At 35.6% G+C, this 17,978-nt stretch overlaps 1 protein-coding gene across 8 annotated transcripts in view; it reads right to left on the reverse strand.

Annotated features, from left to right (window-relative positions):
• Positions 1-276: 276 nt before the first annotated feature.
• LOC135688242 (DNA ligase 3) overlaps positions 277-17,978 on the reverse strand; it is a 46,409-nt gene continuing 28,707 nt past the window's right edge. For 6 of the 8 annotated variants that reach the window (XM_065205012.2, XM_065205014.2, XM_065205006.2 and 3 more), the window contains 15 exons: positions 17,544-17,612; positions 16,709-16,851; positions 14,467-14,554; positions 14,104-14,181; positions 13,823-13,858; positions 12,873-12,960; positions 12,360-12,502; positions 11,181-11,255; positions 10,780-10,926; positions 10,311-10,341; positions 8,981-9,165; positions 7,946-8,110; positions 7,474-7,559; positions 6,732-6,798; positions 277-5,688 (listed from right to left, as the gene is read on the reverse strand). In XM_065205012.2, coding sequence (XP_065061084.2) covers positions 5,575-5,688; positions 6,732-6,798; positions 7,474-7,559; positions 7,946-8,110; positions 8,981-9,165; positions 10,311-10,341; positions 10,780-10,926; positions 11,181-11,255; positions 12,360-12,502; positions 12,873-12,960; positions 13,823-13,858; positions 14,104-14,181; positions 14,467-14,554; positions 16,709-16,851; positions 17,544-17,612 — 1,515 coding nt within the window. In that variant the 3' untranslated portion in view covers positions 277-5,574. The remainder of the gene's footprint in view (positions 5,689-6,731; positions 6,799-7,473; positions 7,560-7,945; positions 8,111-8,980; positions 9,166-10,310; positions 10,342-10,779; positions 10,927-11,180; positions 11,256-12,359; positions 12,503-12,872; positions 12,961-13,822; positions 13,859-14,103; positions 14,182-14,466; positions 14,555-16,708; positions 16,852-17,543; positions 17,613-17,978) is intronic. The other 2 variants (XM_065205009.2, XM_065205008.2) reach the window with 2 other exon arrangements.

Here is a 17,978-nt window from a genome sequence, read left to right on the forward strand (position 1 = left end):
TTTTTCCCAAGACAGATAACATCAGTTTTCCCTTTACTTTAGAATAAATCGCAACGAGTTTTGACGGTAAATGGGCTCTTGTTCTACAGCCTTTGGCACTCTCTATATATGGTATTGAGAAACAAAGGAACCCCGTCGTAGCCATGGTAGCCCTTTGTATCATATTGTATTCTTTTAAAAAGTAACCCTGTCGTAGCCATGGCAATCCATTGTCCTCCATTGTTTGTGCCACAAACAAAGGGACCCTTTTGGAACCCAACTTACAAACGGCGAGAGCAGCATTCGAACGTGAAGCAGCCAGCGCGTGAGGTTCAATGAAATTTAAGGACTGTGTTGATATATCCTATGGATTTTCAACAGTACTTTTCCAACACGCCTCGCTAACTAGGTGTTCATTTTTCTTGACTGGCCCAACTAACCTGCATAAGACAGGTCACAGTTTCGTTGCTCATGGGTCAGACGAAAGTCAATTTGAAAAGCTAGATGTTTGTAAAGTGATGTTCACGAGGTGTTACAATAAGCGGGAGAGAATTCTTGGCAGGAAACTCGGGGGTGTTGAAGACATTTTCTATTTGATGTGCAAAGTTTATAGAACTCTGGAAGTCGTATATGTAATATATGTATCTTTGGGGTAAGAACTTTATCAAGATGCAATGAAAGACTTTAGGAAACTATGATTTCATATACCATAATTTGCACTTGGAATAATTGGGCTGGTTTGCTATATATGATATAAGGCTTTGTTCATTGTTATCCATTCTAGATACACTTGCTGATTTTTTTTACATTTTACTTTGTTTATTATTTGGTAATATGTATAGCATGAATTTACTCAAAACTTGCAATAGTCAGTGAGTTTATCTCTTGCTGTAGCAGCTATTTGGCAAGAAATCGAAATCGTTCCTTTTAGAATTCACAATGACAGCTTCTGGTTTGGATTACAGAATTATATTTCTTACATGCCTTGGAATCAGGCTGTAATGATATTTCATCTTGTTAAAATTTAAATCTTGCATCTGTGAATCTCAACCAAAGCGAAATAGGCGTTGTCCGACTTAGGGCGAAAATCAAAGGCGTTGCCAGAAAAATCTGGAACCACGCCGATATAGGAACCCACTCAAAATTTTGTCTAGATTCGCCACTGGTGCAATCTCAGTTAGTTTAATCGCATCCTTAGGAAATGTGATCAGTTAAAAGCCAGGGAACGCTTATATGTTTACGATAAATTTGGATTGATCGTGGTACTCTCAAGATCCTTATTGTAGAGGGGGGAAGGGGTCTAATAAGGAGGTTGGTATTTTTTAAAAAGCCCGAAATAGGGGGCATATACGATTGAAATGCTTAGATTTTCCGAAATTATGTTTAAAGTATAACGAGATGGGTATGCAAAATTTCTGAAAAATGGAGTGTACCCCCCTACAATTAGGAACTTGAAAGTATATCAATGTTTTCTTACTTATCGCATCGCAAATAGTTATTGCAAAATCTTTTATCTTCCACAAGCATTGTTCAGTAAATTTCTTGTACTGTCACTACGTACTTCGGGAAACAGATTCTTGGGTCTAAATCATTCGTTCTGGACTTCCAAATCTAGTCCAGGGCCACTCAAGCCCAAGCAATTTTTCTGAGATTTTTCCATAAGTTGGTAGCTAGTCGAGAGTTAGAAGCTATCGTGAATTTTTTTCGAAAATCTTCTTTAAGGAATTTTCCTGCAAATAAACTGAAAATACCGCTATTGTGTAGACAAGTCAGTTCGTTTTCACCCTCGGGGCATATTGGATTAATTTTGTATAAAAAAGCAGTATTCACTGGGCAAAATTTACAGTCATGACCTCGAATTTAAAATTATATTTCAAAGCTTTAATGCAAATAAGTAGCTTGATACATAAGGTAACTTCCTTTTTTTGAAACTCTTCCGCTTAAGCGAATCACGATCTGGTTCAACAACGATGTCATCCATTTTATTACAGAATGACTGCACATAAATTGTGTAAGAGGAATATATCCCTGGCCTATACCTCCGTTTCAGGATACGGAGTTGCTTGAATCGAGTGGTCCGCCGAGCCGGATTATGAAAGAAAACAATGGTGAACCCGAAAAGGGGTTTGCAGAATAGGCTCCATAGAAATTTTTATCCATTAATATGAAGGCACAACTCATTGAGTCATTTGAATAATTCGAGAATGAAGCAGAATGAAAACATGACAGTTGCAGCTATCGAGAAACAGAGGCAAGTTTGAAATTTCGCGAATAAAATTGGGTCCAATCAACTACAACATCTAGTGAAAGTTATTTTAGCATCAGTGAGTTGAAACATTTATAGCAATTTGGCGCAACCATTATCATAAATACGAAGCATTAATTCAGGAAATCCGCTGAAGAATGACATAGCGAAGAAAACTATTTACATCGCCCTAGTGTTCATGTCACGCATGATGCACTCCAAAACAAAATCGGGAATCGAGCTTTAATAGTAAAGAAACGATATCTAGAAAATTGACATCCCGAAAACATTTTCAAAATTCTTTTTAAACTGCAACGTCCCATCAAAATTTGTAAATTTGATAAAAAAGGACATAGCAAATTGTTTTTCCATCATGATACATCGTGTGTTTTACAATATTGAATTAGATCGTGTAACCCTCATAGCCAAAACATGTTGTCAATAAAGAAAGATCGTGCGATCAGTTAGGTTGGATCATGCAATCACTGAGACCGAAAATATGATCAAATATGGTTACGGGAATGCTGAATCAAGAATTAAATCATGTCTTCCTTTTGTTTATTGACACATTAACTATAATCAAATGGCGTCAGGTTCCGCAATGACGTAGTAGCTAAGATGAAGAGAATTACTCAATACCAATTAGCTAACTATTTTATGATGTTAATCCGATGTAAAACTAGATAATTTAAAGTGTCTCACAAAATCAGTTTTTGGTCCTAAATATCCGTTCCTAAATGCTGACCTTGAAAGTAATTGGCCAACATTTTCTTAAAATGTCCAAATTATGCACCTGAACTAGCTTTTCGTGTAAGCCATTTCAGGCACTGATTCACACGTTTCTTAAAATTTCAATCGATATAAGTCAAATAATCAAATGGTATCAGCATCATGCATGCCATTTGGATAATTAAATACCCGGACATGTCTCCCCTTATCGATTGCTTTTTACCCGACATTTTACCTTCAATGGCACTATATCCCGACAAAACGTATCTCAGTCTTCGAAATTTATTTATCAAAACAAGGAAACTGCCTCAAAAAGAAAGATTAAATCGTAAACTTACATTTTGTGCAGCCTTTCCTTCAGCTCTTTTAGGTATCATTGTTGAATTGTGAGACACTGCTGCAAGGCCTACGTCGCCTTACCTCGACGTGCCAAACATGAGTTCTTCAAAATAGTTTTCTTCTTCGATTCCATATAACGTACTATCTCAGTTTTGAAAAGTAACACAACAACATTTCGAGAAGTAATCTGGAAATATCAGTGTTTCTGGACAGAACTAAAAGGATCTGATATTTAGTCGCTTTCATACCCAACTGTCTGACCGAGCTTCGCGTATCTATTTGCAAACTGTCTAATCAATTTCACTACATTGATTTTGCCGCCATTCATGCGCAATGCATTCTCGGTACTGCACGTTTATGACACCTAAGCATCAATCGGGAGGAGCTCTCTTGTTACGTTGGGATTCTACACCTAAAGCAAAAAGCATGTTTGAAGTCCTTTTAGAATAGTTATTTAAATTAACAATACTTGTCGATGAAACAGTGTAGAATTCCTACTTACAGGACATTGAAAAACTCAAACCTCACTTGCAGTTCATTAACCTATCTTGATTCAGATACAGTTTTATTCTATAACCAGCAGTAAATTGTTTTTTTTCTTTGGTGAAGCCCCGTATGCCGGGGCGAAATATTAGCCTTCACTGATTTACCTGTGTTTGTTGCTGTTCATTCTCGTCGCATTGCGTTTTTTCTTATTTGTTACATTTTTATCGATTTTTCGCCGCAAGAACTCCTTGGAGCCCGTCGAGCAGCCTGCTACCGTGACCTTTTCTTTATTCCACACAGTAAATCTAAGTTCAGGCTGACTGTTTTCAATTTTTTTCGAAAATCTGAGGCTGGATTGTTTTTAATCTGCTCTTAAATTAATAGAGTGTAAGCAGTGTGATTGCTAGCCTTTTCGCTCGAGGGTGATGTTCAGGCCTCATTTGTCAACACAGTGAGTGAGACCACCTTCCTCTGCCTACAAGTTTGTAAACTCACTGAAAAAGCACCCACACATGACTAAAAACCCTCGTTTTCGATGAGCATTTTACAGTAGCTCAGCCACAGTTTGTTCTTAATTTTTTCTTATCTTTTGACCAGTTTTGAGACTCGCGTTCTTATAAAATTGTTCGTATATAAAAAAGAGTGAACTGCCTTTTTAGGGTTGATCCTCTGTGGTAGGCAACTTGATCAATCACATTCAGCGGTATCTCGGTGTCTGCCCAAGAGCAGCATCTCCAGTTTTTTATGACAGAAAATTTTTAGCAGAATTCAAAGGGGCATATAGCAGATCTTTAATCCAAAAATTGATTTCATTTTTTATTAAGTATTGAACTCTAAAAAACTGTTTTCAAAAAACTGGAAACAAGATTTTGGCGCTTCTGTGTTGCACATCAGCTAAACCTCTGGTGTTCCATTTGCCATAAAATATTCCTTTGATACATCATGCATTACGGATTTTAATTAATCATTTAGAAACTATATGTAATATTGTTTTTGCAATAAAATAACATGACACACACAGGCCAATTGCCCTTGTAAATAGCTCTTGCCAATTGTCTTTGTCGATAGCTATTACCGATGGTTTTTACCGACAGACAAATTTCAAATCTGCAAACTTGCATTTCAATTTCAATTTGAAAATTTTATGGCAAAAGAATTACAAAATCTTACAAATATCTCATTTTAATCCACAAAGTAGCAGAAGTGGTAAATACCTTGCATTCGAATATTAATCACTTTTCCATTTTTTCATAATGTTCCAGCACAATCATTTATTTCTTAAGCTTTAAGGGTACAAAGGCACTCTTAATCTGCCAGGTTTTGATTGTGATTGGTACGAATACTACTGATACGAAAAATTGTGAAAAAAGAATATCATGAATACTTAAACAGCTATGATTTTGAGAATAAAAACCATTTTGATGAGGGTAAGACGTAGATTCAAGGGTGATAAGGACCCTTCCCCACTTCCTGATCACTTGTCACCTAGGCCAAAGTTAATGATTCTTTTTTAAACACAGGTCACACTATACTTATCATTAATCAAAAAAGTCAAGACAACATTTTTGACACAAGCAATAATAATTATTGATTATTGAAATTGCTTTTGTTTCCTTTGCATAATAAATTACTACAAAATACACTAATGCAACATTATACCATTAAAATAAAATTTCAATGACTATTTAATAATTCATAGCAAAAGAATATCATTTTGGACTTAACAGAATAGGTATTTTAGATATGCAATGGTACTTAATTCCATTACAGGCACATTTGTGAAATAATATACCTTGCTACATGGACCCAGGGAAATAATTTGATTCGTCCTGCAAAGCGGCAATCCTTACTGAATCCCAAACCCAATCCTCGTTTACAAGTATTGCACTACTATGTGATGAAATGCTGACCTGAATAAGAAATAAACAACAAGATTACAAAAGTGGTGACGTGATTTAAGCAGTCGTCAGCTCTACAGTGGAATGCCTTGGTAGAGCCTCTGTCAACAGCAAGCTTCAGCTACGCTATTCGTTGTCAGAGGAAATTACGAAAACCTAGCCTGCGTCTTCAGAATATGGTCTGCGACGCAGGCTAACAAAAACCTCGTCTCCCCGTTTACTTTTTACCATTCTAATTATTTTAACCGGGCACAGGTCTCGGATAAGACGGTAGCTAGATATTTGCTGGCATTTTCAGGTTGGTCTCCCTTCCCTTCAAAATGAAATAATTTGTTGGTAGAAGAACGTTTCTACTACAGAAGCAGTTGAAATCGATAAGGCTGCGTACTTGTCTACAGAAACTTTTGCCAAGATTTGTCATCACCATAATTATTCATTTATCAATGTTTACAACGATGTTATTAGTGCTTAAGCTAAAAATTTCTAAATTCACAAATAAGAGCTTCAGCGTATATTTTGAATTGGAAAGAGTTTTCAATAAAATAGCATAACAAAAAATTTAACATTTTTGACAAGTACGTTTAGACAATAGGGGGAGGGGAGAAACTGGGGGAGGGGAAAACTGGGGGAGTTCAGATCCTTTTCGATATCTGAATTTTTCCCTAAAAATTTTGCAATGTTTCGGTTGATTGATTCTGGCTATGATTTATCATTGAAGACTTTTAAACTCAGAAGGATATTAATTCACGGAAATCAAAAAATAACATCGTGGCAATGAATTTATCACCTCTAAATCATCTACGATGCATTGTATAAAGGGCTGTTAACAAAAATAACAATCTGTCTTACGTAATACCAATTTATCTTACAATTCATACTACCGGTTTGACTTTAGTTTCAACGGTCTCTTGCTCTGAAACAGATACCGTTTTGTTTGAGATAGAAGCTTCAAAATCCGAATATGAAAGGAATTCCCAAGCTTCAAAAGCCTTGATATCAAGTCAATGACCACAAGCTACAACATAGAAAGAGCTACTATTTTTTCAGGTACTAACCTGGCTGTTTGTTATATAATGAGTTGCTTTTTCCAAATGAAACTCATCGACTATGTCACCGTCATATCTGGCACAGGAAATTAAGAAAGAAAGTAACAGTTTACAAAAGGACCAGTTTGAGGCTAAAATGTTTGAGGCTAAAATGAAAGCTTCATTGAATGAACTTTAATTATTATGTTTACTATTTGACACTTGAAAGGAATGCTCAAGCATTAATGCCATAGAAACAGCGTACAAGCGTGCCAACATATACGCTTTACGTTGGTATGGTTTCTTCCTCGCACGTTGTTTCTGAGACCAAATGGATTTTGCGTGAACAAGATGTGCTAGTCCTCTGGATAAGGCCATTTTCATCTTCTTAGCCCGACAAAACCACGGGTTTAATTTGCACCCGTGTTTGTGACTAGGGCTCCAAAAATTAGTTAAGGGATACCCTTTTTCTCGCGCTAATTCATGGAGTGTATGATATCCTTGGGCAAATGATAAAAGTTTACAAAATGGCTAAAGCGATAAAATGATAACATATCTGTATTGGGCGTAAATTAATAACAGCCCAAGGCAATGACATTATATCTTTAAATATAAACAAAACAATTTGCAAATTGTCAGCGCAAATTGTCAGCTGCAATATTCCAATTGAAGTTATATTACGTCTTTGATATGATTAACAGATGTCTACTATATGTCACTTCTGTTTATTCGCATTAAATACTTTGAGGAAAAGGCTTGTGTGAAAGGATACGCAATAATATATCTTTTCAATTTGTTGAACGATGATATATCATCTGATATGAAAACCTGGGTACTGGAGAATATGGCTGGCAAATCCTTTAAAAGAGAAAAATGCATGAATTAGGCCAACAAGAAAACTACATGCATTGCAAAAAGATAAACTTTTTACATGAAATGTAATCTGCTTAAAATTTAAAAAATGTCATCGAGGCGTAGAAAATTTTAAGGTTTATTCAGGTATGAAATCATCAGAAGTTCAGCATTTTTAGCATCACAACATCACAAGTTTAGCATCACAAGTTTAGCATTTTTATTAGTAAACCTGACAGCTGATAGGATACTCAAAACAAACAAAATTATCTACAGAACGATGGCTGTTAAACTGAAACTTGTAAAACACGGTTAGAAAACGAAAAGATGAAATATTAATTAGGAGTTTCTTCAGGATAAAGCAAAAATACCTGTAACAGAACATTACTTACTTTCTGTGACGATAGTCTGGATGGATTTGATGAAGCCATTGAGCTCTCAGCCAATGAGCTCTCAGCCAATGAGCTCAAGGGTTTCTCAGGGTGTGAATATTCCTCGAGGTGCTTCTTGCTTTTTTGATAACACTTTTCTTTGTATTTGCACAGAGGTTTGACCTTCTGAGAGAAAATCTCTTGTAAGATAGTGTTGCATACCTTAATTTCAAAATCCAATAAATGGAAGATGTTATTCATTGGAATCCAAGAAGTGGTGTTAAATGCATGATTGACAAGTATTACATTTCCATTTAAATTTGAGTTTTACTAAAAATCTAATTACAGTGAACGAGAAAATTTAAAACGAAACTAACAAATGAAAATAAGCTAATATGATAACAAAATAAGCATTTGGTACCGCAAAATTAGAAAATATCCAGGAAAAATGGAAACATGTCATACTAAGACAAGTTGAGAGTTCAACCGCTCAAATACTCACATGGGTTGTCGTTGCAAGAAATGTTCTATTTTCAAAAACGATTCGTGGAAAAACCTTCCAAATACTTTTATTACAAGAACATTTTCTTGGCTCACTACTCTCTCAATTTTGCTGTTGTCAGTAAGAAAGTTGAAGTTTGGATACACTCTGCTTACAGCCATTTGAGAAATTTATTTGGATAGATTTTCCAGAACCAGAATACAGAAGTGATAATATCTTCAGAACAAGTGAACAATTTTGTATATGCTTTGCTTAAAAATGAATTTCAGTTTCATTTATTAAATCACTCCTTGAAATACGAAAACTTAACAGTTGATAATGACATTTTCAGAATGATAATAGCTTTTTAGAAGTTTTAGCTCAGAAGAACATCCTTCTCTTATACTTCATTTGAATTACAATGTTTGCTTTCCTCTCAGACTTGAGTAAAACTGATCATTGAAGGTTATTAAATTTTGCATTATTAAATTTTTCTAATTCTGCAAGAAATATTCATGGGATTTTACTCTTTAACAAACTAGTAAAGTGAATTAACATACAATTGACAAACAGACCTTCTTTGGGGGAGGGCTTTTCTCTTCACCGCTGTCATCATTCAAGGCTCTTTTATATATCCGCTTTACCTTAGTATCTCCCTTGGTATATCCAAGATCCTTTTGACGATCTTTCCGATCAATATATACAGCATCATCTGCTTTTATCTCCACAGCCTTGCTAGTTCCTGGCCTTGACTGATCTTCTAAAAAAATCATAAGAGCTCTATATTAAAGTGAATATTGATATATTGAATAAAAACTTTTAGAAAGTTAAATAATGTGTGAGAAAGAAGAACCGCAGGATAGGCTGTGCGCCGGATTCTGTGAATCTTGCAATGAGTATAATATAAATACGAGGATAGAATTCAGAAACAAAGCAAAACTGTGACGAGAGTCCAATGTTGTGAGATACATTTTCCAAAACAAATTAAATTAAACGAATACTAATATTTCGCCCCGGCATACAGGGCTTCATCAGAGTAAATGAAACGAACGAGTAAATGAATTTGAAATATGAGATGGTGATACCGGATTGGTGGATGTTGAATGGTGTGAATGCAGCGCAGTGGAGAAAAAATGGGATGATGGAAGTGGGGGAGAGAAGGGTGGTGGGTGATTTGAGGGGATGTGGGTGGTGCTATGGAGACTGGTGCAATGAGATGATAATGATGACTGTGAATATGAGGAAAAAAAACAAAAACAATACTAATAATAATTGTGATAGAACTGAGAACAATGGAATGTTGATGATAGTAATGGTGGTGATGATGATGATACTGGTAGGGAAAACATGGTGTGGGTTGTGAGGGCGGCGTGATAAATGATTAGTTGTTTTGTAAAGTTAACGGTCGGTGGTTCTGTTCATGCCGTTGGGGCGAGGATGTCCGCCAGGTCAATGGGATATTGCTCTTTAGCTCGACGAACACTCTCTCGTTTGTCATTAAGTCTATGTGATGGTGTAATGGCAAGGTCGTTGATGGTGTGTGCTGTGCTGCAGAAATGTTCTGCAACTCCAGACATGTCATCTTTTTTGTTCATAATGTCTCGTCGGTGTTCGTTAAATTTGTTATTAAGTCGTCTACTAGTTTGTCCGATGTATTGGCGGTTTTTGTTTCCGTTATATACTGACAGTTTTAGAAAGTTGCTGGCAACAACTGGTTGAGAAAGAAATATTTGGAAATTTATCAATATAACAGAGATCAAGAGCCAAAAAGGGACTCTTACCAAAGACTACGTAAAATAGCGTAAATTGATTCAAAATTATCATTATATAAGAACAATAAAGAAACAACGATGAATTGATTAAATAATATTCAAGATATCATGAAAAATCAATCAAGGATACTACCTGAAACAGCTTTTGAGTTTTCGTACAATTTCTATGATTATAAGGAACAGCACTTACTAGTTTGACAGTGAAGTAAAATCTTTATCACAACCCAAGATAATTTCACATCACAAAATATAACTAAAATAACTACAGTAATGCATCTAAACCCAAGAAAATTCTAGTGCAGTAGGCATACCATCACGTTAGATAAATTTCTTGTCAATTTCTTATCTTTACTTGTAAATGAAAATAAAGCGAAGTGTAGAAGTGTAGTATATTCATGCATATAAATCCGAACAAATGTAGCACAGTCATCAACATATATCCCCACCCACTTGGCTCATTAAAAATTTCTCTAACTATAAAACCACTCACTGAACAAACTATAAAACACTGATTTGACCACTTTACTATCACATACGTAGAAAATACCGACAGGATACAGCAAGTCTACTTTCTTTTAAAATTCAATTCATTTAACCTTTACCTGAAGTGTTGGCAGATCCGTAGCTGTTTCCCAATCCTTGTCGTCTCTAATCCTTGTCACACGTGGAAATCGAATAGATATTCCATTGGCTGTATGTGTACTTGACTGGCTAAATTCTGCTCCTGTGATTTCCCACACTGGGGCAGTCTAGTGTCAAACAAACCATGTTTTATGATAGTTCTTAATTCTATTATTTTAAAAATGAAAAATTATTAGCAGAAAGATGAACGCAGAGATGTGATGGCGCTGAGAGTTGTATTGGCGATTATGATCAATTATGATTATGATGTTGATGATAAAAGCAAAAGGCTAAATATATACATCGCTATAAGTACATTTCACTAACTCTTTTAATCATATTTCATTAAAAATCTGTCACTAAGCGAAGAAAGCAGGCTTACCTTTGGATCTTCAACGACAAAATCTGGAACAAGCTGCTTGGAAATTTCGAGCCAAGATGGTATTTTAGAATATTCCTGTACAAAAAATAAACTTTACATTGAGTAATCGAATTCAGACAAAGATCCTTTTGCAAAATCTACAAATGCCAAGCATAATACAGGAAATCTTTGAAGCTTGATCATACAGTGTTGTAAAAATTAATTTTAATAACAATAAAAAGCATACGATCAGAATAAGTTTAATCTTGTGCCAAATCTCAGAATTAGTTGACTTGAATAAATATCAAAATAACATGCGAGCCAAATCAAAATAACCGAAATCCGATCATGCAGCTTTTCTTCAACCCTGCTTCTAAGAAGAATTTTCATTTTTAATTTATTAAGAGTTAAAAGAGGCTAATGTAGAGACTGGATTTGAGAGGCTAGATTCATTGATAAGGGTTCTGTCGACCAATAATTTACTTGCCCCCAATATCAAAATTTATGAATATGTGATGAAATGTTTTTCTCTCTGATCTCTTTTTTGTCCATATATCTTTCTGAAAACTCTTTGCGCCTTTCTGAAAAAGCTACAATTAACAGCAGGTTCTTATGAAAAGTTCAAATTATTTCTACTAGTTTTTCAAATGCTTTTGACTTTCTCAACCACAAACCTTTGATAGCCAATTTCTCAAAAAACATAAATTTTGTTTCGAAAAAGTTCTATTAACGAGTCTCCTCGAATCATATGCAAGGATAGCACCTCCAAATTTGATCAATCATTAGCTAAGATGGAAGCAATGTCAGTTTACCAGAAAAATTACCAGCCGGTCTTGATCGAATTATAAAAAACTGTCGATAATCTGAATCAAATCTTAATTGGATAGGATTTTATCGCTAGAAACCTACAAAACGAAAAACCGCAAAGTCTGAAGATAGCTTCTAGTGTAGCTGTAGTTAGGTTAATGTAAATAGTTGGCTTTAGTTAGCTTAATGTAAAGCTGTCTCGTTGCGAGCTGTGAACAAATTACTTATTGATTAGATATAATCTACTCAGACAAGGCGCTAACATTTTGAATGCTTTTCAAAGTTATTCTGATGTTTCCAAGCGTTTGTCGAGGTTACCCCTGATGACATAACAAAGAGAGAGTTTTGACGTCAATAACGAGGAACATAACATAGCAGCCATTGCAAATCCACCTTACTAATTTTCTTCACTTTTAGCTCCTTCTGTAAGCGCAGAATGGTACTATCATCATGCCCATTTCCGCATTTTGCAACAGTGACCCATTTCTTACCAGCAGGGTTGTAGCACCCCATTAAGAATACTGACATCATGCCACCTGGAAAATGATGACATGTAAAGATAAAAAAAAAATGAAATTAAGTCTTCTTTAAGATTTGCTTACCATCATTAAATGACATCAGATCAGTGTCATTAGTAAAACAAAATGAGTTCTAAATCCATAGAAAAGATCAATTTTCAGAAATTATTCTTACAATTTTGTTAACAGCGCTCCAAAAAAAGCAAAATTTCTGACACAATCTTATCATTTAATTAAAGCGTTTTAAGATAGGGACAACAGAAACCAAAAGCCAATTTATATCGCCCTTTACCAAGCATTATGCCTTTTGTTATTAGAATCACAAGCAAATTCATATGAACAATTTATATTTGTGCTAGACATGACGAAGATAATAGAATTTTTTTACCTTTATTTCCTGTTCCAAAGTAAGCACCAAGAACAACGAGATCTGCAGTATCAGCAATGGCTCCTTCGTGCAAGTAATCTTTTTTCATCTTAAAAAATTTCATATTCAAACAGAACATACGCCATCTATCATAAACCAGGCTATCTTTTATGAATGAGTTGAAAGTACAAAAGAACACCTAAACCATGTTACCCGGAACAAGCTACCAACTTCTGGGATATTTGATTTGACATAAATACAGTTTACAAAAATAATTGATAGACGTTGAATACTCTAGCCCATTTACAATATTAATTTATCTATACAAGGACAAGTTAGATCGTTCGAGATTTGGTTAAAAAATGGGCTACAAACTAGTTTTTTCATAAAAAAGGGTGAACAAAAAAGAGCTGATATTTTTTAACCAAATCAGAATAGAATAGAATTTAACAAAACAGCAGAATTGACAGCAAAATCATGGCAAATTCTAAAAGGAAGATGAAATACGATATCTGAAGGCACGGAAATGGATACACTGTAAATAAAACATGGCTGTCGAATTTATACTTGATCCACTTTGCATATAAAGGATTTGAGTATTTATTTAACGGTAACGTTTATAAATGCATGGTAACGAAACATGCTTTTGAAATATGGTATTACAGAAGAATCCTAGAAAATAAGTTGGATTGAAAAAATAAGAAATGACAAGATCCTTGATGGGAATGGTCGAAATGTTGAAGAGAAAAGTGACATTTGCTAGTTATTTTATGGGAGAATCTTCCGGCCTCTTTCTTACCTAGGCTTGTTCTTGCAGGTAGGGTAGAAAGGCAGCGAGACCGAGGAAGGCAAAGAGGATGTTAAGGAGTGGAGAAAGTGTAATAGCATTAGGCGAGCTGAGTGCGTGTTAGCTAGCTTCCTTTATATAAGATGGTACTAAATGACCTTCCAAACTTTTGTGTTATAAATACCTTTAGCCAATGTCTTTTCCCTGGCTCATAGGTGCTCTGAAAGATACCAGTTAAGAGATAAACAAGCATATTTAATGCGGTTTAAGTTAACTTAATCACAATCTTGATTTCCTTTAGTATTGGACAAAAAAATAAACTAGAATCATTACAACATTAGAATTACCATTACAAATATTACAACACTAGCTCCCATTGATATATTACACACGAATTGCCTTGTGATAAGAAGTAGCGAAAAAAAGGATGCGATCAAAAGATTTAATGACAACTTTCAGAATTACCTTTAGATCTTTGAGAACAAGACCTTCAAGATTTTTAGCAAAAACATCCTCAAGCATGGCTTTCAGTTCTGATTCTCGCTAAAAACAACAGAGAAGTTGTTAAAAATTACTTTGAAGTATTTCTCAGGTGCAACTATGGAGAGAAGGTTGAAGCGTGTATCAGAATTTACTTTCAAAGAAGAAGAGTTTCTGTCACCTGGGGGTGTTTTGTTGGCAAGTTCTTGAACTTGTTGGCAAATAGCGGACATAAAACGGACATGGAAGCCGCCCTTAAGTATAATAGCTAGCGACTGCCCTGTTCATGATAGAAGAAGTCACAAATAGCTATTGTTAACTGCAGTAATGTTCAGTCATAATCATTACCGTTATTCGAGTCATCTCTGAAAGCATGATCCGCCCTTTAATTTCTTTAACGTTTTTCATCAAAAGATCTCTTCTCTCCAAAACCGACCTGAGGAAATAAGGTGAGTAAAGAGTACTTTGAGTAAAACCTAAAAAGCAACAAGAAACAGATGATTGACTTTTGCGTTAAGTTGGGGGGAATCTTTATCGTAATAAAGAAATATTGAACAAAAAAAGATGATACAATTCCGATACGAGAGTTCCGAAACTTTACAGAAAATTCAATTTAAGCTACAAGAAATTTAATGTTACAAGTCCTTTCAAGGTCATCATTATATAAACTCTTAATACCACTGCTGCTAAAAAGCGTCCTCAATTCCCACCACGCACCTTGATCATATCCTTTTAGATTCGATATGTTTTTACAATTCTTCCCAATTTTGTCTCTTCCCCTGTAGTTCTTTAAATCAGATTTGTGTAAAATTCAAACATTTTTGTTATCATCACGTTTGTTACGGGCCGACTGACAGACTGACTGATGCATATTAAGTTGTTTTTTAGGGTCTACAGACCAGAACCAAAACCATGGCACCTTATTGCATCCACGTTAAACAACGGAAATCATAGGAGAAGCCTGGTTTCCATATAGCCGTAAGGCTGCCTGCGACTGCCTGCGACTGCTTTCTGCCATCTTCCATCTTCCATCTTCCATCTTCCATCTTCCACCCTTACAGCAGCGCCGGCAAATGGAAACGTTCTGTTTTCAATTGCCTGTGGTATCGGTAACTATGCCAGTAACTAGGTAAAGTTTGAGCGGGAAAAACTGGCGGGCAAAATTCAACAACAAAGCCCTGTTTCAATTGGTTCTTGCACATCACATGATCCGTTTGAACAAAAAAATGCCGCAGGCAGCCGCAGGCAAGGCGTTTCCATTTGTAATTTGTCTGCCGGCGGTACCGGGAGGCTGCCGTAAGAGCCGGGAAAAGTTGAACTCGTTCAACTTTCTCCCGGCTCTCCCGGCAGTCTTACGGCACTTCAAACAGCTGCCTGCGGTACCGTTAGAAAGCGTTTCCATAAAGAATTATCTGCCAGCGATACCGTAGGGATGGAAGATGGAAGATGGCAGAAAGCAGTCGCAGGGAGCCGCAGGCAGCCTTACGGCTATATGGAAACCAGGCTTCAACGTTTACCAGGACAAGGACAAATTTCTCCTTGCGCTTGTAACAACAACAACATGATTTGTTGCCAGGTCAAGCATATGTCGTGTAAATTTTTCTTTCGTACTGCAAAGAAAAGGTGTGAAAAGGCTCTTTCTTCGTAACACATTTTTGCAGTAATTGCAGCACTTATCCTCTCAGCAATTTCCTGATGGCTTATGTTTAAATAATTAGCCACCATTTGCTGTAGCAAGTTGGCGGCTTGATCAGAGATCGCAAATCAAAGTACAAGACTTCCAGGTGGGGGAAAAAAGCATTTTCCGAGCCGATTTCAGAGAAAAGAAGAAAGATATTTTTCCTTCGCTCGTGTTTGATGTCAGATTTAATTAATAGGAGCCAGTTCATAGTCAGTTCATAGGAGATCTTAAAAACATATCTACGTTTAACAGGCTGCACCACAAAAACGATTTACGTGCAAATGTAAGACACCTTATCTGATTGATTGCCCATAATCTCAAAATAAGCCATCGACATGGTAAATAAAAAGAAAGAGGCGGGTTTGTGGTGCAGCAAAAAATTACACGCGCCCAGAAATCACCAATTAGGTGCATTTGGTTTCGCAATAGTTCCCAAAAGGAGATTCTCTGTTTTCTAGTTCCAATTAATGTCTTTTTCGAATCAAGCTGGATAATCAAGGCACATTCATTCTATTTAATTTTGATTATTAAAATTTAAAATCTATGAAATCGGCAGTTTGTTCAATTTAAAATCGTAATCCACTAATTAGACTTTTGATTTTCAACATTGCAGTTGACCCAATCAGCGTTAGTCTTCGAGTCGGAATATTTCCACGCCAAGGACGATGACTGAAGGGAATTTGACAAGCAAATAACAAGCAACAAACTTAAACAAATTGCAACATTTTTGCAGTTTCTTTGAATTAAATTGCAACACGGCTACACAGAATTCAGCAGCAGTTCAAAGAATCTATGGACTTCATTCTCTTCAACAATGTTTTTATGCGTTACTACCTTGCTAGATGTGGTATCTCTAAAAACCCGATCAACGCAATTTTTTAAAGATAGAACATCTCAGTTGCAACGAACCTTTTCATTGTATTATCTTCATTGAACTGCAGGATATCGAAAATGACGTAACACACGGTAGCATCTTTGAATTTTGATTTTTTGTGAATTCCAAGTGTTCCAAATGGAAGCGGCTTTTCGGTCTTGCTATCAACCAGAAGAACCTGTAATGAAAATCCACAACTATATATTCTTCATCGTGTTCTTCGTATCCTTATTCTGACGTTCTAAGCTCTGAGGAGTGAGACGAAAAAGCTTTTAGCCAATATTTTATAAAATGTTTGCTTTTTTCATGTAATGAATAAAACAGAATTAAATCTTTGGTAACAAAGATAAAATTTGACCTTTACATGTCAATATTTTTTAACCAAGACAGCAGAGCTGAAATGGAGCGTTGCTTTTAAAAAATTTCAGGGCAACACAAGACGCTCCATGTTAGGAAAGCGTACATATTTCTATTCTTTAGCCTTTCATCGTCAATAAAATTCGATAGCTGCAATTTTCTATTAATTCCTGCATAAATGTTTTTATCCTTAGCACAGAATGTCAGCCCATGAAATGTGTGTTTACAGTAAGGTACATATTTGTAATGCAAGGAGATTGCCAAACACACCTGTTCTAATCCTGCAATCCCCATTTCAAATGACCACGATGAACAACATTTTATCTCTCCTATCACTAAGTTTTAGATTCTCCAGCCACGTGTTTATTGTTCCTTGTCCCCTTTGTACTTCCTCTGTCTGATTTCTCATTCTATACATTATTCTTTTTTGGATGTACAATGTAGAAAAAACAACCCTCTTTTAAATTGGTAATAAATGTCTTGATTGTACACCAAAGTAGATTAATTTCTTACCTCACCATCTAAAATAAGATTATCTCCTTCTGGACAGGCTTTTGGCAAAAAGTGCTTGATTTCTGACACCTGTAAAAAACCAAAAAGTATTATTAGTGGAAAATTGCAAAAACTGTGGATGAATTTAAGAAAATAAAAACACAGGGATAAACGGGATGAAATAAAACATATGTAGGTATGGCTCGATTAGGTTTTTTTCCAGTAATGATTGTCACAAGCAATACTGCTAGAACGTGGCGTCTTAAGCAGAGAAGTCACTTCCATCTAGAAACTGCCCCTATCTAATATGTGGTTTCCGGTCGCCAAAGAAGTGCATTTTACATTAAAATTCTTCTTCTTTAGAAAAATTGTTTCCATATTTATTTATAGAATCTTAAACAACTTTAGCAATTCATACAAGTTAATAAATTTTCATATAAAAACTGTGACTGACTG

Source organism: Rhopilema esculentum, chromosome 19 (genome assembly GCF_057945365.1).
Source record: "Rhopilema esculentum isolate cy_ngs chromosome 19, ASM5794536v1, whole genome shotgun sequence".
Classification (NCBI taxonomy): Eukaryota; Metazoa; Cnidaria; class Scyphozoa; order Rhizostomeae; family Rhizostomatidae; genus Rhopilema; species Rhopilema esculentum.